General features: G+C 38.3%; 1 protein-coding gene across 1 annotated transcript in view; it reads left to right on the forward strand.

The window, feature by feature from the left end:
• Positions 1 to 263: 263 nt before the first annotated feature.
• Positions 264 to 21,529, forward strand: part of phip (PHIP subunit of CUL4-Ring ligase complex) — a 244,017-nt gene continuing 222,751 nt past the window's right edge. Inside the window, exons 1-6 of the mRNA XM_078542472.1 lie at positions 264 to 578; positions 681 to 739; positions 824 to 853; positions 1,001 to 1,060; positions 10,027 to 10,177; positions 10,274 to 10,372. Coding sequence (XP_078398598.1) covers positions 539 to 578; positions 681 to 739; positions 824 to 853; positions 1,001 to 1,060; positions 10,027 to 10,177; positions 10,274 to 10,372 — 439 coding nt within the window. The 5' untranslated portion in view covers positions 264 to 538. The remainder of the gene's footprint in view (positions 579 to 680; positions 740 to 823; positions 854 to 1,000; positions 1,061 to 10,026; positions 10,178 to 10,273; positions 10,373 to 21,529) is intronic.

Below are 21,529 nucleotides of genomic sequence, written 5' to 3' on the forward strand. Positions count from 1 at the left end.
GCGGTATCCGTCTGTCTGTCTCTCGCTACATTTCCTTCCCCTTCCCTCGCTACATTGTAGCTGCGTTCATTCCTGTAACTCTGCGTAATGTCACCTCACCCCCCAATCACCCCCCCCCCTCCTCCCAACCTAAACCATGCGTCAGATCCATCCGCCAGCACAAGCTCACAAAAAAAAATCGACAGCCACCACACACAAAAAAAAAGAAAACCCTTAAAGCTTCACCCCATCGCTTCCAACGCTGGCACACGTGCCAGAGATTTCATGCAGGATTTTTTTTCCTCTTTTGGCATTTGCAAGTGTCCGTGTCTGTGGGTGGCGGGGAGAGGCTAATTTTGTTCTTTGGTGTGTGTGTGTGTTTGTTGTCGGGGGGACTCTGTTTTTGGTGCGGAAGGAGTCGCTCTGCTGGAGGAGTCGGCTCCTCTCTCTCTATGTGGGTGAATGGAGGAGACTCTTCCTGGAGAGTAAACACTCACGCACAGACTAGCTGATTACATCGGATCCCTCACCGTTTAACACTAAAAAATCACCCCCAAACATGCCTGCTGATACTAAACAAATCTATGAGTTGGAATCTGGTGAGTAAACACATGAAGCAGAAAGGATTATGTGGGTTATTTTTAAATTTACAGCCACCATCAGGCATCTGATGACTGAACACTGTCTTATTATTTTAATAGAATTGTACTTCCTAATAGCCAGATTTTTGGCATCAGGACCCTGTCAGAAGGCGACTGAGGTGAGTAAATCTACCTTTTGGGGTTTAATGATGTCTTGTGGCTGATTTTTATGTACAATAAACGGGTTTTATGTGCTCTTTCAGGTCCTGATACGCGAAGTGGAGGAGAAGCAGGTAGGCTGCATTCAGCTCGCATTCTAACTCTGCAGAGGACTTTCGCTTCTAATTTCAAACTATCGTCTTTTAATATTTTGAGAAAAGATGCTTGGCGAGGATTTTGGGGGAATTTTGGGGATTGTAACCATGGTTTATTTTTTCCAGCTGCTGCCGAAACGGATAGACTGGAAGGGCAATGAGCATCCCAGGACCTACGAAAATTTGGTGAGAGATTCATATCGCTGAGAAAACTTTTAGAGAGGAAAAATTGAATCTCCCGCAAAAATTTTACCAGGAAAACCGGATTAGCCCCCCCAAAACAATGCTTTAGGGAGAAAAAAGAACAGTCAGTAGTAAGTGGCAGGTGATTGGGAATGTATTGGAAGATTGGGATTAAAATTATTATTATCAGAAAAAATATGTAGTTTTAAGTATAGTGGAAATAAAGATACGTCATGATTATTGTGCAGGAGCAGGGCTGCCTGAGTGACTCGAGCGCTCAGTGTGGTAGAAAGCAGCAGTGAGAGAAGGGAGGCGCTTTGACTCTCTTTCTTTATACACTCCTAGCACTAATGCAGCTTGGCAACGCTGATTGGTCTGAAAGCTTCTCCAGTTCATTTACAGATCTGCACACAAACACACCACACACAAAAATCAAAACAACATCGGATTTTACAGAAATGAGTGGATAAGTTTTCTTTTTGGAGCAGTGAGTTTATTACCAGAAAAAAAAAGAGGAAAGTGACAGGGATTTTTTTGAATGCATGACCATGGAGTTAAAAATTACTTAAAAGACGAACTGGAGTCTTGGTTGATGGGGAAATTTTCCATTTAAAATAAATAGCCAAACAAGATTAAGAAATGCTTTTAGCTCAGAAATAGGATGGATAATTTTGTGAATTCTACTTCGCATTATGGGTAGCAAGTTTTGCTGTGGACATGGATGGAGGAGTTCAGTGATTTTAAGAATATCCTTAGAGTTATTTTCAATATAAATATAAATGGTTGATTTTTTAAACCAGTGGTTAGTAAGCAAAAACTTCCAGAATTCCTTACCCATACAATACTACACCTGTAGCTCAACTGTGCAAAGCTGTATTTAGAACATCCTTTCACCAAAGGTTCCAAATAAAGCTTTTTGCTGCTTAAATAGTATAAAATGGAAAACAATGCACCTGTTCAATTGGTGGGAGGAAAGAAGAGGGACAACTCCCGTACAGAAAAAACAGGAAACTGGTGACAAAACGTTTTGAGCTATTTTGTTGCTTAAAAAAAGGTTGATAATTATATAGTTGTTCTGCATTCTAAATTTGAATACTAGTAGCTTTTTTTTCTTGGATACTTTTATTAAAGCAGACATTGAGGTTATTTCATTTTGTTTGTAAAGTGTTTTAGGATATTGCTGATTTGGTCTATTTTTGTTGTAACAAGAATTTTGACATTTTCCAAGAAAACAGTGCACACACATTCCCAACTGCGATCTTTTGCAATTCAATACCCATTTTTCCAAGCACATCCTGACTAACTTCAGAATATTTATTTTTAACATACCATGGAATATTAACAAAATTCTGCACAATTGTTTATTAAGGCACTGGTACTGAAAATAGTGTACAAATTAGCCTTCGGAGTAAACAAAAATGCACATTGAAAATATATACTATGTAGTATGTGTGGATTCAACTACACAAGGCTTGGATAGATATTCTACTGACAGCAACCTGTTTGTTCAGAATATTTGTAAATATCCTTGTTAAGGCTCTTAATCTGTGGCAGATGCTTTTTGTGAATGTTCAATTCCTTAGTAGATTTTCCCCGTTGATAAAGTTGGATTGCAAGTGATTGGATCCTCCTAAGAATGTTAATTTTGATTGGAAAAAGCAGAACTTCCCCCTTGTCTAACCCCCACCCCCAAACAAAAGTGGTAAGATACAGCCAGTCAAAAATATGACAAAATGCACAGTAGTTTGCTAAACTTTGTGTGCACGTGTGTATACACCAGTTGTTACAGGTATAATCAAATAGATGTGTCTGTTTGATCTAAATTCTAAGAGAACCAAATAAAGCTATCTGTTTAATATTGGTCTAGAAATGCTGTATTATGTTACAAATAAACGTAATGAGTATGATTCAGGTTTATGCCAAATACAATAATACTTTGTGCATTTGTCCCATTAGGCTTTTTTATTCAGAAATAATGCTTTCAGGTGCACATGTTCAATAAAATGAAATCTCTGTATTCTGCAAACTGATGACCTTTAGCACATTGCATTGGACAATTTATTTTTTTATAAAAAATGGAGAATTAAATTACTGTAGGAGCATTGCTAGCATTTTCAATGGCTGTCTAACCAAAGGAGGCAACCCCACAATGAAATCTGCACGACTGCTACTTGTGAATGCCCATGGGTTTTGATGAAATTTAATGTGGCCCAATTCTAATCTGCATGCTGCCACAGTTTACACATATACTGTTAATTTTACATTGCTTCAAATGCTAAGAAATGTGAAGAATTATTTATATAATGTTGCTTCATCACTGGATTGATTGTTGCTTTGCTTTTTTGAGGAAGTTGGTTGAAAGTTCCCAACACAACGTTTCTATCATACAGAACAGTTGTAAACTTCAAACAGAGATTTTCCTTAACTGGGTGGGAAAGTGCAAGAGCATTGCCCTGGCCAATGTAAAATAAGATTCATTAACCTTCCAGAAATTTTAGAAGAATTTAAACAAATGAGCCAGATGAGCAATCTATTGACAATCCAATTTTAAAACATCCTATAAGTATGCAGCCCTACAGGCAACTGAAAACCATAAAACACTACATTTATTCTTATATTAGAATAACTTTTTCATATATCTAACATTTATAACTTTTTTTAAGTAATAAGATGCATTGTAAAATTGACAAGTATATTTTTTCTAAAAAGCTGCTGTCTCCCTACATCTGTTTTAATTAATTGACCTGGAGGACAGGGCAGTCCAATTTATGGATATTTTCATGGATGCTAGCAAATATGTTCCCTGACTGAACCATCAGGAAGTGAATGAATTGTACGGGAAATGCTTTTTGTCTGGCCATATTTCCATCTATTTCTGCAGTTACATTACAGAAGCCTATTCAGACACTGAAGAAACATGTGATAGCACTTCTAAATTTGCCTATGAACTCTTGTCCCACTCTCTCAATTTAATTTAAAGCAATTTCCTGGATTTATCTTTTCCATATTGTGAACTTATATACCACCATGGAATCACCTCTCAGACACAAGCTTCCAAGGATAAAAAAAAAGCTCTTCCTCGTGGACATGGGAGAGACTAGCAAAAATTCCCTCCCACCAACCCCAGCTGGAAGCTCAACTGTGAACATAGGTTAGAGACTAACCTATGTCCTCTGTGCTTTATTGTATCATAGTGCCACAATCTGAGCTCGCTAATCAGAATGTGAACGTGAAATAAGCAGAACTGCCCTATTTATGCTTATGGCACGCAAAAGTCAGAATTTCATCTTTGTGTGGGCAGCGTTTGTGTCATTTAAATTTAAATCACAACTGGGGCATCATCCTTTTTTATTGACATCTACCTCTAGTTTGTTTGCAGGACGCTGTAAAATCTGCGCAGGATTAAATCTTACCAATATAGCACATTTCACTTGCTTTTGAGTGCTTAACTGAAGTCTGCTTTTAGTCAATTTTGAGCTAATACAACCTCTGACTCCCAACATAAATGGAGCATTGGTTGAGAGTTCGCTGCTGTACGATAGATGGCCTACAGTGTTTTGGGAATCTCATTTCTCTTTGAAATAATTCTCATAAAATGTAGGAAGATCACCCTTCTGAAGGTTAAATGGCCATCTAGAAGATGAAAGTTAAATGTTGAAATGTTTTTCAATGATCACAAAATGGAGCCACGTTTTAATTTTAATAAATGGTAAATGTGTAAGCATGTACATCATGTGTTCCCCTAATAGAGGCCTAATATTTAAGACATGACTGAATAGACTGACTAATGAGTGCTAGTTAAATGTGTTAAAACCACTGATAGGAGTCGCATGTCCTCAATTTCACTTCCTTGCCTGTAAAGTATATAAATAGCAATTTTATTTTTAAAAGTTTTAGCTTAAAAAGACACATTTATAATAAATTTTAAAAATGCAGTATTTAAGCAAAAAACAAAGTAATTTGTTGGAGACTTAATTGATTATATTTTTAGCAGGATGCCTGAGATCTGCTGATACAGCTAAGTTACAGCACCTTTTTTGCCCTAGGCCAAGTACAGAATATGAAACGATGCAACACAAAAATCATAAAAGGAAGTGTTTTTTTTCTTATGGCTCATTAAAGTATCTTTAATAATATTCTCAGAATATATTTTGTAAGCTGCAGAGCAGATGTAGGGCTCAAATGATGCAGAGTAAGCAAAGCTTCGAATCATGGAGATTTCAGACAGAAAGGGCTACATGGGCAGGTGTCAGAACGAACTCCATGTTTGGACTGATTTGTTTAAATCTGGTTAATTGTTGATATTTGTCCTTTTGGCTTTTTGTCCAATCGAGTGCTCTCTTAAATACATTGATTGACTTGGCTTCAGTCGCTACTTCTGATAATGTATATTCCATATTATAACAACCCTTCATGTAGGAAAAACTGCTATTTATCTCTTTTGTGTTTTCAAATACAAAGTCCTAATTTTTACCTCCTGCGTTATGATATATGGAAATAGCTTTTCACTATTTGCCTCTGGAAAATTCAAAGTAAAATGTTAAGCACTTCTAGAGATCCCCTTTAACCTCCTCTGTTCCAATGATTACAGCTCTAGTTTTCCTGCTCCCTTATATAATTATACCTTCTCATTCTTTCTATTATCTTAGCAACCTGTGTTCTAAGGAGAACCAAATAGCGAAAAATATTATTGAACTTTTTTGTTTACATTTTAGGGTAGTTCAGATCTGTACTCTTAAATTAATTTAGCGAACGTCTTCTTCACATGTCAGAAGTTCTATTTTCTGAAATTAAACTTGCATATTGATACAGTTGCCCTCCCCTTCCCGCACCCCCCACCCCCCTCTCCCCCTCCTCCCAAACTAGTATAGTTTTTCCCTCCTTGATTTTGTTGACTTTTGCTCGGGTGCAATTCTAGAGGTGTTGGCCCCATCTCACCCAAGTGAAGTGACCGCACATTTTTTTACCCTCCCAAGTCCAGGAGAACTGAAAGCAGTTGTGGAGTCTCTCCTGCTACCCCAAACAAGAACTGTTAACTCAAAATAGACTCAGCTACTGTAATACAGATATTCAGGTCTTAGCGCCTGTATTAGTTGATTCCTTTATCCATTAGGTTGTTGAGCGGGAAGGCGATATGTGACAGCTCTATAAATTTGAAATTCTTAATGTTGGGCAGAAACAGGGTGGTAAGCACGTCAAAAATTGCAGTGCTGAATTTATCATCTGGTACTGCTCCTGACCCACCTGCCACCAACTGTGACCTGACTCTTTCGTGTCGGAACCTACTTACAATATAAAAATTGGGATCCTACCCCAATACAATTTTGGGTACCACTGGCTGAGTTTGTGCCATGCATGCTCAGTTCAAGGTGCTAGACACAGAGTGGTCTAACTGGCAGTCCTGGCTGCTTCTAAATTGCAGCAAATTAAAAAACCCGCACAGTTTGCAAACTCTGGTTTTGATTTTCTTTTTGTAGAGCCAGAAGGAACACAAATTGAGGCCTGATCGCACCATTTCCCTTGTGATTGCTTCCTTTTCCCTCTTTTAAGTCTGAACTTCTAGCTTGGCTCTGCAGGGCAGTGCCTCCCCTTCCCTCTATTGGCAAGCTGTTTGAAGATTAACTGATGTTATGCAGATGAGGTGCTGTCTTCAAACTGACTCAGGCCTCTACCTGAGGGTATTGGGCAGTCATGCTGTCTGGCCGATGTCTACCCAGTATGAAATCAGCCCATGTCAGTTCTGCAGGGGAAAGAAAATAATTTGTAAAACATTTTCTGTGGCTGTTTATTGGGTCATCCATACTGGTAATTGCAATATTGGGGTCATTTTTGTTATTTTAATGACAAGTTTAATTATTTTTGTCACTGCAAAAAAAAAATTATAGATGCTTCGAACTAGAGGGAAAATTACCCCACAAAGCACTCTGGCTATTGTAGATACCCTTAACAACAGTAAATAAGTGAGTGTGTGCTCAACCATCCAAGCGAAAGGTGAAGGATTATTTAGTCCTAAAGTACCATGGGAGGGGTGGAGGGAAGGGCAGATTAAAAATTTGGAGCAATTTGCATACCCTATAATTTTTCTTGTGTTTTGCATTTGAAGTATGCTTTCTTGTGGTCTTTTTGTGTGTGATTGAATAATAATATGTTGTGCAATTAGGAATAAATCACACTGGCATTATATGATTCGAGACAACATTTCATGTATGGATGTGTGGGTTAATAGACTTGTGTCAGACCTGTTTAGTTTCCCCATTATAATTTTTTTTCTCTCCAAGCTCTTAATGAGCTAAACGCTTAATCAGCAACCTTCTTTCTTCCATTCTCTCTCAATTCCATTTCCTTTTCCTTCTCTGTCTCCTCTCTCTCCATCTTGTTTCCAAGAACTTTTTGCCGTGAGCTTTAATCCTCTGTCTCTCCGTCATGCCATCTTCTCCTCCTCCTGCACACGCCTCCCCTCCTCCTCCTGCCCGCGACTCATCTCCCCTTCTCCTCCCCCAGCGACTTGTCTCCTCCTCCAAACGCTGCTTCTGGACTGTGAGGGGTGGGTGTGGGCACAAGCTGAATTTACTTTATTGGAATATAGGTATAGTGAATCACGTTGTGTGAAATGAGCATTCATTTTATATTAAAGTGTTTGCTGTGTATTAAAGGAAGTCACTTCAGGAATGTTTTAAAGGAATGTGATGCATTTGATTTAATCTTTTAAAAAATTATAATATGTTAATTGTTTCAGTAATTGAAGTAGTTTAATCCAGTGTTCTGTATTTTCTAAGGATATTAGGATTTCTTTTTACAGCCTGCATTCATACTACTCGCTGAGAGTTTTATTTTGTTTAACTTTCATTGTTTGTCAATGGGCAGTGCCAAAGGATTCTGCCTTGCATATTGAATGTAAATCTAGGTGATTCTTTGAATTTCAACACCTGCACTTTATCCAATAAAGTAATTCCAGTTGATTCTTCTGGCTTCATTATAATGAAAAATTTTAAATTGTTTTTCCCATCATGCATTCCTCCTGCTGTGTCACATGTAGAAATACAGAAAATTTACAGAACAGGAGGAGGCCAATTGGCCTATCGTGTCTGCCAGTGGAAAAAGATCCATGCAGCCTCATCCCACTTTCCAGTTCTTGGTCTATAGCCCTGTAGGTTACTGCACAGCAAGTGCATATCCAAGTACAGTTTAAGTATGATGAGGGTTTCTGTTTCTGGCAGTGAGTTCCAGACCCCCACCACCCTTTGGGAGAAAAATTTCTCCTCAACTCCCCTCTTAATCTTTCTGTCAATTAATTTAAATCAATGGCCTTAGATATTGACCCCTCTGCTAAGGGAAATATGTTCCTCTTATCCACTTTATTGAGGTTCCTCATAATTTTATACATCTCAATTAAGTCTCCCTTAGCTTCCTCTGTTCCAAAGAAAACAACCCCAGCTTATCCAATCTTTTTTCATAGCTAAAATTCTCCATCCCTCGCATCCTAGTAAACTTCCTCTGTAACCATTCTGGTGCAATCACATCCTTCTTGTATTGTGGTGACTGGTGCTCTAGCTGTGGTCTAGCTAGTGTTTTGTTACAGTTTTAGCATAACCTCCCTGCTCTTATTTTATGCCTGGTCATTAAATGAAAGAATCCTGTATTCTTTCTTAACCACTTTATCTACCTGTCCTACTTCCAGGGATTTGTAGACATGCACTCCCAAGGTCCCTCTGTTCCTCTATACTTCTCACTATCCTACCATTTATTGTGTACCTTTTGCCTTGTTTGCCCTCCCCAAATGCCCGACTGCACACTTTTCTCTGGATTGAATTCCATTAGTCACGTTTCTGCCCACCTGATCAGTTTATTTGTATCTTTTTGCAGTGTATAGCTTTCTTCTTCACTATCAGCCAAGGCCAAGTTTTGTATCCAAAATGTATTCTGTATTCACTGACATTTAACATTACAATCTCTAAAAATGCTTTGGTTTTCAAATTTTCTGGAGCTATTTCATGTGAAAGCGCCCCAGTCTTTATTTAAAGGATTGATGATAAAGGTGATAGCTGCTTCCTCGAAGCTGCTGGCCTCCTGTTTAACCATGCATATTGCACAATCTTATGTGTAAGGCAAAGGCCTCGCTTGGTTTATGCCCTAAATATGGAGGAGCATGTAATGAAATATATTACAATATGCATATATATGACTCAGTAGACGAAGTGAGGCTGACCTCAAAGAAAGCAGCCTGCAAAGATCTACTGATCTCTGTGGCATAGATTTCCCTGTTCCTGACAATTTGAATATGGCGTCAAGTCACGGGATCTCCAGGTGTCCTGTAACAGTGATGTCATCAAGCAGGGTAAGCAGCTAATCACATTGAAATATACCCATAGACAACAAACCAGAAAGTAAAATGCAATCTTTACTATAATTTTGCAAAGTGCAAAATAAATGATTGGGACATACACCTGGGATTAAAGCAGAAGCTGAATTATAAAGTTTATTTTTTTTAAAAGTGAAATTTTGATTGGAATACAGAAATTTGATAGTCCACAAATATAAAGTCAGTTTTTCATGGTCAGAGAGGTTTTTCAGAAGTAATCATGAACATAGAATGCCATTTAAAAACCCACTTTCACCTTATTCAACAAGATCAATAATTTTAAAGGTTTTCACAGCAAGTCTAATAGCGTAAAAGGGCAAGATCTTGTCAATTCAGTGATTTCTATTTGATTGTAGTCTGTGGGGACTTTAACTGTGTACCCTATGGAAAAGCGCGGAATCACTGACAACAGCCTCTGATTTCCACCCTGAACTGTGCATGTCTGGATTTCAGAATTGCTGTCAGTTTTAGAGGAATAGTGATGGTGAATGCTGACAGTTTTGCCATCATTTCTACTGCAAAATCTTCTTGTACAGTGTGTGGACCCAAGTATCCAATAATTTCTCATGCTTATTCCTGATAGCTGTTTTCTTTTCTGTGTATTAAAAAGGTGAAAACTCATAGACATGTAGCTCCAGATCATCTTCTTCAGATATGTCAGCGACTTGGACCTCTTCTAGAGAAAGAGACCCCACAGAGTGTCCCTGGGGTGCATTCATTACTGGGAGCTGGAAGACAGTCTATGCTTCGAACAAACAAAAGTATGAGCCATTCAGAATTAAAACAGCGTAATTTTTCTGTCCTGGTGATTTGTTTTATGATGATTTTGGATTTCTGTTAATTTTTTTAAAAAACAGGTTGTAAACATGTCGTATGGAAAGGATCGGCACTTGCAGCATTGCATCGAGGAAGGCCCCCTGAGCCACCAATCAATTATGGTAGCCCACCTAATATAGGTATGTGTATGTTGGTGCCATAGCGAAAGCAAAATACTGTGGATGCTGGACGTCTGAAATAAAACAAGAAAGTGCTGGAAAAACTGGTCTGGTCTGGCGGCATCTGAGGCGAAAGAAACAGAGTTAATATTTCGCATCCAATATGACTCTTATTCAGAGCTATCAGACCGGCTGAGTTTTTCCAGCAGTTTCTGTTTTTTATTATGTTTATGTTGGGTTCTGTTTCATTTTGGTTATGTTCTCAATGTCTTTTATATTTTTCACACTGAGTAATGTGAGGACTGGCAAGACTGGTAGAATGGCACAGTCCTCCAGTTTTTGCATCATCAGGTATCATATGGTGAGGTGCATGGTAATGTTTTACCTATCTTGCTGTAATAACATATCTGATTGTAGAATGATGTACCTGACTGGAAGAGCACCATTACTGTTGTATCAGTGTGATTGACACTATTCATTCTTATTACTGAGTGAGGTGCCAGTTTAGTATCGTTTTGTGCTGAATTATAAGCAGGTTTGTGTTGTCAACTAGTGCCCAATAGAAATTGGGTTAAGACTGTCCCATGCTATGTTGTGTACATCAGAATTTTGGGATCATAGCTCTAGGGGCATCTGTGCACTGCTAAAGTAATGAAAAGGGGCAAAGCATCAAGGGGTGATGAGATTTGGAAGGTCTCTAAATGTGAAAAGTAATAGGAATGAACAGTCATTGCATGAAAGCATACATAAAAGTGAAATACAACACAATCTGATATGTGGTTAATTCCTGGAGATGGTCAAGATACTTAGTACAATTGTTCTTTGGGAATATGCCAATTGAATGTTGATCAGTGGAGTAAAGGAAGGAAGAGGAGAATTAATTAACCACAAACAAGTGAATAGTACAATTTTTTTGAAGAAGTTCGATGAAAAGAAATGTGGGAAAATGACTATTGATAAATGTCAATGATCAGTAGAGCTGAGTAACAAATTAACATGGTCAGGGGGGTTGAGAGATCAAGCCCCACTCCAGGACTTGAGCATATTATCTAGACTGTTGTTTCATGCAGTATTGAGCATAACATTGTCAGCAGTGCAGCCCTTCAGGTCCCGTTTGCTTGTTCCAGCAGTTCATGTGAATATTAAATATCCCATGACACTCCAGAGAAGTGCAGGTGTCTCCCCAGAGTCCTTGTGATCAACTTTCGCTCAACCAAAGCCACTGAAAACAGATTAACTGGTTATTCATTTTGTTGCTGTTTGTAGTATATTGTGTGCAGTATGGCTGCAGCATTTCGCTGCATAAGTCACTACTCTTCAAAGTAATTCAGTATACGTGAAATTTTTTTTGCAATGTTGCTGAGACACGTGAGAAGGTACTGTCTTTACTAAAATAATTTGTGGTTGCTGAAAAGTTGTAACTGCGATGGGAGGAACTTTCTCTTCTGTAATTTAGATAAGGTAGGACAGAAATAAATGTGACCTGACCCAAGTTTGTTTTTATGATGCTTCTAAAAATGTATAGTATCTAAGGTTAGTAACTATATGGTAGAGAAATAGAGAATATTTAGCCACAAGTGAGCCTGACTTTAAATGAGGATTAGCAACAAACATGGTTGAGTTAGATAGAATGCCAGAATTTAAAAGGTCACATCTGAATGCTGTTAGGGGCAAGTAAAAACCTAGGAAACATTATCAGGCAAATCAGGACAGAGAAGTATGTTTGAAAAATGTTGAAAAATATTCAATTGTATTAAATAATACAATATTATTAAGATTAAAGGACAGAATAAATAAGCAAAGCATAGAATAAGAAACAAGAAAATTTGTTTCAAGCAGTGATCCTGGATCTCTCATGGCATCACTGCTGGTGAGTCTGAGCATTACGTATGCAACCGGTAATGGGTATATAAAACAAAAGATCATAGGCACATTAGCTGAGTGAACTCCCTCTTTCTACCTTCCCCCCCTCCCCTCCCCCCAACCTACCCTCCAAGTAAAAAGCAGCAAAGCACAAAAGGACAAATACTGACCAAAGTTTGTTTTAAATTGCCAATAATCTGGGCCATGGAAAATTGGCACCAATTGTGACAGAAGTTATATAATATGATGCAGCCCTTTTCAAATTCTATGTTCCCAAACTAAAACAAGTCTATTTGGCTTTTAACAAATTATCAAAGCCCTTGATATTTGCATCGAGTAAAAACTCCGCTACAGGTTGGCCAGCGACTACAACTAAAAGCTGCTTGACCGGTTCTGCTATCTGTACATAATATGTCTCAGTATGTTTATTTTGTTAAATATAATTGCCATTAAGTTAGTTTAACACTTACTAAGCCAGTGACTTTTCCAGCTTGTTGAATTTTCTCAAGGAAATTTTGTACTCTTTCTTCAATACAAGTCACGCCACTGACAGGTCATCAGTATGGTTCTGAATCAGTCTAAGTGGCAGCAAATTATACATCACCATTGTTTTTACAGGGGAGGACAGGGCCATTATAATGTTTCAGCTAGACTCAAGGCGAGAATCCCAGAACGTTTTGCCTGGCACGAATAATGTCTTGTGGCACATATGCCACAATTACGTGGAAAATACAGATGTGTCAAAAATTCTGATGCAAGTTTCCGGCAAATTTTGGCTCAATGTGTGATAAGATATTTTAAAACCTTGTGATCATGTGATGAATTTTGTTATAGGTGGTATATGACGGAAAATTTGCAGATGAGTAAAATAGATTAAGATGTCATCTTAAGCAGAAAGTTGGGTGCAATGCCGGTTGCAAGGTGTATAAACCCAAGGATGTTTTATTGACTTAATAAAAACATTAATGACATTGCATGCTGTGTCTAGCTTTTAAAGCTTTGAAAGGAGAAATAGAAAATACTGGGAATTCACAGCAAGTTCACAGTACCTAAAGGGGAAAGGCTGGCTAATTTTCTGGGTGGAATCCTCCATTAGAACCATGTCTTCTTGCTATTTAAATTAGAACATGTTGACCAGAAACTTAACTTGACTCACTGACAAGGGCAGGTCAGAGACTGAGTACCCTGTGATGGGCAGCTCTCCTCCTGACTCCCCAAAGCCTTTCCACCATCTGCATGGCAGAAGGTTGGTAGAATATTCTCATTTTGCCTGGATGAGTACTGCTCCAACAATGCTCAAGAAGCTTGACACTAACCAAATCAAAGCAGCTTGCTTGGTTGGCACCTCATCCACCATCTTAAACATTCACTCGCTCCACTATTGATGCACAGTGGCAGCAGTGTGCACTATCCAGAAAATACACTGCAGCAACTTGCCAGGCTTCTTCAGCTGCATAACCCAAATCTGCCAAGAAGAACAAGAGAAGCAGAAGCACTTCCAAGATCCCTTTCAAGTAACACACCATCCTGATTTGGAAATACATTACTGTTCCTTACCACTGGATCAAAATTCTACAACTCCCTACCTAACAGTACTGTTGGTATACCTACACTACATACACTGCAGTGGTTCAAGAAGACGGCTCACCACCACCTTCTTGAGGGAAATTGAGGATGGGAAATAAATTTTGCTTTGCCAGCGAAGCCCACCTTCCATGAACGAATAACACAAAAGTGTTAGTAATGGAACATTTTTCCATTTTGGGTACCCTGTTTCAGCATTGAGCATTCCTGTGTCTGGTCTAGTATAACAAATGTAGAGCAAAACCCCCTCTATTCTTCACTAAGTTCAAAAGAGCACCCCCACCACACCAGTATGTCTTTTTTCCTCCCATTCTCCACCTAACATCTGTAAGCATATATTTCAGTGATATTGACATTTAGTGCCAAATTAGTGACATTATTGTGCTGTAGGTCCATGTTCACAGTGAACTGGATTAAGGCTGACTAAACTGATCTTTGCGTGTGAGCCTTAAAAGCACCAGACATAGGACACTTACCCAGAGAGACATGGGTTAGTTAAGGACTGCCATGTATCGGAACTAAAAAATTTAATTGACTATGTGGGAATGACAGTATGTACACATAGAAGATGATGAATAATGTGGGTGAATAGAGACATAGGGACTCAAGTTATTAATTTTTAGAAAGTTTATTTAGATAAAATCATTAAAAAAAAGGCCAACATCATTTTAGGCTTTATAAATGGGGAGCATAGAATAAAAGAGCAAATAAGTAATAATGAATTTGAATACAGCATTGGTTAGACCACATTTCTGGGTGCAATTTGGATGCCATATTATTTAAAGGGCATTAAAGCTGTAGGAAGTGTTGATTCACCAGAATGATGTGAGAGGTGGGAAACTAATTGTGAGAAGAGATTTGAGGTATTGGGAATGCATGTACTGGAGCAGAAAAGGCTAATAGGAGGCTGGGATGCAAAGAGGTGCAAGTTTTGTTACAGTTGTATAAGCTCTGGTTAGACCCTATCAGGAATACTGCATTCAGCTCTTGGCACTGCACCTCAGGAAAGATTCATTGCTCTTGGATGGGTTGCAGTACAGATTCACCGCAATGAAACTAGCATTAAAAGGGTTAAATTATGAGAAAAAGTTGCATAGACTAGGATTGTATTCCCTTGATTATAGAAGATTAAGGGGTGATCTAATTGGGATGTTAAAGATGATTTAATGATTTGATAGGGTGGATAGAGAGAAACTAATTACGCTGGTGGGGTAATCCAGAACAAGGGGATATAATGCTAACATTAGAGCTCGGCTGTTCAGCAGTGATGTCAGGAAATATTTCAAATTGACAAAAGATAGTGTAAAACTGGAACTCTTTTTTTCCCCAAAAAACTGTCAATCAATTATTCAAAAACTGAGAATAGATTTTATTAGACTAAGATATTGAGTGATATGAAGCAGTAAAAGGAGTGAAGATAGAGATCAGTCATGACCAACAGACTTGAGGGGAAGAATGGTGTACTACTGTTCCTGAGTTCCTATTTAATAGAGGGTTATAAGTTTATGAAGGATTTTGATGGAGTGAATAAGGAAAGATTATTTCCTCAAGTTGGTGAAATGATTATGAAGGGTCACAAAAATGGTGAGTAGCAAAGGATAGAGAAACTTCTCTTCACAGAAAGCTGTTGGAGCGTGAACTGCTTCGTCACGGGGAATGGTTGAGATGGTAGTGTAGTGGTAACATCACTGGACAGTAATCCAGAGGCCAGGACTAATGATCTGGGAACACGGGTTCATATCCCACCATGCCAGCTGGTGGAATTTAATTCAGTTAATCCCATCTGGAATTGAAAGCTAATCTCAGTAATGGTGACCATGAAACTATCGTTGATTATTGTTAAAAAAAAACCCTCTGGTTCACTAATGTCCTTTAAGGAAGGAAAGCTGCCGACCTTACCTGGTCTGGCGTACATGTGACTCCAGACCCACAGTGATGTGGTTGACCCTTAACTGTCTTCTGAAATCGCCTAGTAAACTGTTCAGTTTAAGGGCAATTAGGGATTGGCAACAGGTTGGCCTTGCCAGCGACGTTCATATCCCATGAAAGAATAAAGAAAAGAGACCATTGCATCCTTAACAGAAAATTGGATAAATATTTAAAGGAGGGAGATGTGGGGAGGAAGCGGGCGAGATTAGTGTTGAATTGCTCAAGCAAAGAACTGGCATTGACTCCATGGGCCAAAGTGGTTTCGTTTTGTACCATAGCCTTCTACAGGTCGAGTATCCTTTATCAAAACCCTCAGGGCCAATTGCATCTCGGATTTCTGAAAATTTGGTTTTTATATACTGCATATAAACCTACATTGCAAAGTCTAAGTCTAGGCTAGCTGAAGTCTAAAGTAAGCAAAATGGCTAGGAAAGTAAGATGCATCACTGAATAATAAATACAGAGTACCTGTAATAAGTTTCTTTTTGACATGTTCACGACAAAAATTGAAAGCTAAACAGTGCAGACAAACATCCAGACTTCCCATGCTCAAGGTCATTGAGATTCCAAAGAAGTGTGGTCTTTGGATATGTTCAGTTTCTGGATTTATGGATAAAGGGTATTTGACCAGTTGTTCTTTGAGGAAGTAACACAGTAAATTGATGAGGCAGATGTAGTGAATGTTGTGTATCTGGATTTATTCAAAGGCATTTGAGAAGATGCTGCAAAGGAAGCTTATCAATGGAATTAAGACAACTAAAATTAAAAAGAGAATTTGAACCTTCCAGTAACTAACTGCTATATTTGTGTGGATAAACATAATTTTGAATCCAGTGAATAACTGCCTACTTCATGTAGATTTGAGAAATACTTCTTTATTGTTTTCTTCCCCCAGTGCGTTTTCAAAGGATTTTCAATGGTATACATATCTAACACTGCCTTTCCCAATCAGCAGTCATTCTGATAGCAATAGGGGAGGTGGTAGTGAACAGCATGAAACATGTAAGCATAGAGGCAGGATTTTAGCGATGTGAGAATCTGGGATTGTTCTCTTTAGAGCAGAGAAGGATAAGGGGAGATTTGATAGAGATGTTCAAAACCATGGCATTGTAGGGGGGTTGGTAACCAGAAGATACATATTTAAGGTGATTGACAAAAGAATCAGAGGAGATGAGAATTTTTTTGCGATGAGTTATTGTCTGGAATGCACTGCCTGAAAGGGTGGTGGGAGCAGATACAGTGGTAACTTTCAAAAGGAAATTGAGTATAACCTTGCAAAATAGCCATTTGCAGGGCAATGGGGAAAGACCAAGGGAGTGAAATTCATTGGGGATAGCTCTTTCAATGAGTTGGCACAGTCAAGTTCGCCACGTAACCTCCACCTGTGCTGTGATATCCTATGTTCTACAATATTTCAAGAGTCAGCTTTTTTGCTGAGTGTTAGTGCAGGACAAACATTTTTGTTGCTTTCTATCTGATGCAATGCTTATTCTTCTACCTTTCTGAAGTTAGGATTGTGCAACAGCCCACGATGTATCCAGTGAGCTGGAGTACTGTGACCATTGATTAATTTCTAAGAGACTAGTGGAGCTTCTATGGCATTGCACATGGAAAGCCAGGGGAAAGTGAATTTCCCTTTGCATTAGTGATGCTGTAAGTACGTCTCAATGAAGTAGAGGCATAAAGGAACCTAGGGATACAGATTCACAAATCATTAAAAATAGCAGTGCAAGTTGACAGAGCCATAAAAATGCAAACTAAATTCTGAAATTTATCTTTGGAGGAATACAATTCAGAAACTGAGAAGTTATGTTCAACTTAAGTAGAATCTTGGTAGACCACACTTGGTACTCACAGTTCTGATCTTCATATTACAAAAAGGATATAGAAGCACTGGAGAAAGTGCAGAAAAGGATTGATGAGGATGATCACAGAACTGAGAGGTTATAACTATCCGAAAGCACTGAATAGGCTGGGGCTCTTTACTCTAGAAAATAGAAGGCTGAGGGGTGACCTGATAGAGCTCTTGGGTTTTGATAGGATAGATGTAGAGAAATGCTTCCATTTGTGGGGGTAGGGGGGAAACCAAAATTAGAGGTCATAGAGATATGATAGTCACTAATAAATGCAATAAGATATTAATTCAGTGTAGTGAGAATATCGAACTCACTACCATTTTGAATGATTGAGGTGAATAACATAGATTAATTTAAGGAGAAACTAAATAAGTGTATAAAGGGGGAAGGACTGAAAGGGTGTATTAATAGGGTGAGATGAAGCAAGCTGGGAAGAGGCTCATGTGGAGCATTAACACTGGCATAAATCAGTTGGGATGAATGGCTTGTTTCTCTCCTGTGAATTCTATGTATGTAGTTCTCTGTGTGGCCATTTCATAAGCATAGTCAGGTGGTAGAAATGTGTAGCTGGAGATGAGAGGTAGGAATAACCTGCAACACTCAGAAAAGTTTCATGAATCATTTAAACATTGAAAGATGGTGAGCTGAAGCAAGGTAAGAAGACTACAGTAAGTAATTGTTTCAAAATTACTGTTGACCAGCAGAAGGTCAAGAATGTTGGTACTATCCTGGGAGGTGGCAATGCTTTAAGATTAGGTATAAGGATCTGTAACTTCCAGAGCTGAAGTAGCTTCATCCATTGTTAGAAGTGTTTAGCTTTAGGAATGACTGTGTGGGAGACAGAGAGAAACAGATCAACAATGGTGATGCTAATGCACAGCTTTGACAGCAAATTTAGGATATTTGGAAAGAATTCCAATTCTTTCATTTGGAAAGAATTTACATATTTCCTCAGAAGTGCTTTCTTGCAGTAGGGTTGAGAGCTGTTTAGATAGCCTATAGATAAGATTGAAGCTAATGACGGAGATTTAGGATAACAGCAGGTTGGGTGGACATTATCACAAGCCCAATATATGGAGCGAGCATGAAGGGCCAAATGATCCTTTTTTTTCTAGTTTCTAAGCACTTGTCTTCAAAATCAGTTTACTGGGGGGGATTGTGGTAAATAACCAGATGAATTGCAAGGTGTTTAAATCTGTGCATGTAACTGTTTCTGTGTTAAATATTTGCAAGGCTTTTGTAGTTTTAACTAGCCTTACAGAACAAACCTGCATATTTCAGTGGTTTGAGAATCTAATTTAGAAACCAAATAAGTTCTTTCTATATTAATTCAGCAATGATGGTAGGAATTGTTTAAACTGCTGTTAATCCACAGAACATCAAATGTACATGCAATGGGCACTTATAAAACAGTGGTACAAAATGCTATGGAATATGCAGCCTTTTTAATGTAGACTTGCTAAATATTAATCCTTCTAGTATTCCACGTCACTAGAAGAATGAGAGGTGATCTTACTGAAACATATAAGATCCTGAGGAGACTTGACATTGTGGATGCTGAAAGGATGTTTCCCCTTGTGGGAGAGACTAGAACTAGGGGACACAGTTTAAAAATAAGGGGTCTCCCATTTAAGTGGGAGATGAGGAGAAACTTTTTCTCTCAGAGGGTCATGAGTGCGTGGAACTCTTTTCCTCATAGTGGTTGAGGCAGGGTCATTGAATAGTTTTAAGGCTGAGGTAGATGGATTCTTGATTGACCAGTGAGTCAAAGGGTTTAGGGGGTAGGAAGGAAAGTGGAGTTGAGGCCACAATCAGATCAGCCATGATTTTATTTAATGGTGGCGAAGGTTTGTGGGACTGAATGGCCTGATCCTGCTCCTGATCTTTATGTTCGCAAAATGAGGAATTCAGGCAGCTTTATTTTAGATTGGGATGGCAAGAATTTCAATGATTTTTGTTATCATTACAGTATTTGTTTTATTCCAATACATATTCTATCTTTTAGAAATAACTGGGTACCATCATGCATGTTTTAAGCTTAGTTAATTGTAGAATGTGGTATTTAAGGAAATAAGGTTTTACATAAATGCACTAGGGTATATAAATCAAGCTTTAGGTATATATGTATTAGCATTGTGTGGATTTATGTTTCTACTTTTATTTGGTGTTGTGTATTGCACTGAGAGAAACTCTTAACATAGGGATTCACTAAGCAATCTTATTGAAATAACTTTATTTACACCTCTCCAACAGAGTGGGCAATATAACAAAATGCTCAGATATTGCAACATACCGAATTCCTCCCTACTTTTAAAAAAAAACAACTTGTACATTAAAATGTAAAATGATACATGTACATAATTTCTCAGAATACAGTATGAATAAACCAATATCAACAATACTTGAAATTTAACAGGTTGGGTTGCATTTTTTTGTTACTGAAGCATATATGACCAAAATTACCCAAGTAATTTATGTGTAAATAAAACATTTTGTTTTCCCTTAGTACCAGTATGTTTTTGACAAAAATATCATAATTTGACACGAAATAATGAAAATAACAACTTTTTAAGTTCTTCCTTCCTGCATTATTTGAATTGGCCTGACTGGCTTCTTTTACTTTCTCTCTAGTTATCTTCTTCCGTTTTCATTAGCTTGACTCTGTTCTCTCAATATCTCTTGTCAGTGCCAAACCTAAAGTTTGACTTTGACTACAAACTTCTTTTGGAGCTGTGACATTGATTGATTTGTCTTCATCAAAGACTCTGATTCACATTGCTCTACCAATGGATTCTGTGATACTGACAAACTCTCAGTTTCTCTGTTACTTTCACTTTCTTTCTGACTTTCACTTTGGGCTGGGGGAGAAATTTGGACGATAGGAATTTCTCATGCTCTCCCTCATCAGATTTCCTCTGTGAAGCAAATGACCTACATTACACTGATGGAGTCTCTCTCTAGTCATCACTAGATATGGAAATGCACCTAGTCTCTTTACAGTAACTTTAATCACATACTTGGCCTTATCACCTGGTGTTTTTTAACCATGACCTTCTGACCAGCACTGAACTCTCTATGTTCCATGCCTGGTGTATCATGACTCATCTTCACTTTGCCTTGCTTTTCTCTTATTTTGCGATTGATGTCAGGCATAAGCTAAACTAAACCTTGAAGATGGAAGGAACCTTGGTTGGGGGACTTCTCATTCTGAGACACACTTCACAACGTTTCACCAACTCTTCAATATCTCTATCTGCATTTGGATACCAAAAATAGCTTCTTGCTACTGCTTTATACTGATTGTCCCTGTGTACCCTTGATGAAGTTCCTCCGACAATCGCTCTCTAAATCGTGGTGAAATAATGACTCTTAAACCCCATAGGAGACGGTCTTGATCTGCTCTCAGTTAATTTCTACATGTGAAATATTCCTACAATTTCTCATCAGCACACTCTTTAGCCAACCATTCATGACATAATTGAGCACTTTACTGAGCATCACATCCTTGTGAGTTTCTTCACTAATTCCTCTGGCAGACACTGGCATGTCATTTGTGTATGTAAAGTAATTCACAGGTAACTCAGTGGCCAGAATGAATCAGCCTTCATGGGAAATCTCAAGAGAGCATCTGCATTTGCATGATGTACTGGTTTATGACATTTAATATCGCACTAACGGCTCATCAAAATCAATGCCCACCTCTGAAGTCAAACTTCCGCTAGGTTTGAACCAAATATGATTTTAAGGGCTTGGGGATCATTTAACAAATGAACTGTGCAAGTATTTGTGGAACTGAGTAACACCAAAAATGATTGTTCATACCTCTTTCTCAACTTGAGTAATTTTGCTATGACTTTGTTAAAGTACATGAGGCATGTGCTATGGGCTATTCCACAGTGTCTTCCATTATGTGAGATAATACACACCTAACTCCTGTGGTGAGGTA

Source organism: Cetorhinus maximus, chromosome 5 (assembly GCF_964194155.1).
Source record: "Cetorhinus maximus chromosome 5, sCetMax3.hap1.1, whole genome shotgun sequence".
Classification (NCBI taxonomy): Eukaryota; Metazoa; Chordata; class Chondrichthyes; order Lamniformes; family Cetorhinidae; genus Cetorhinus; species Cetorhinus maximus.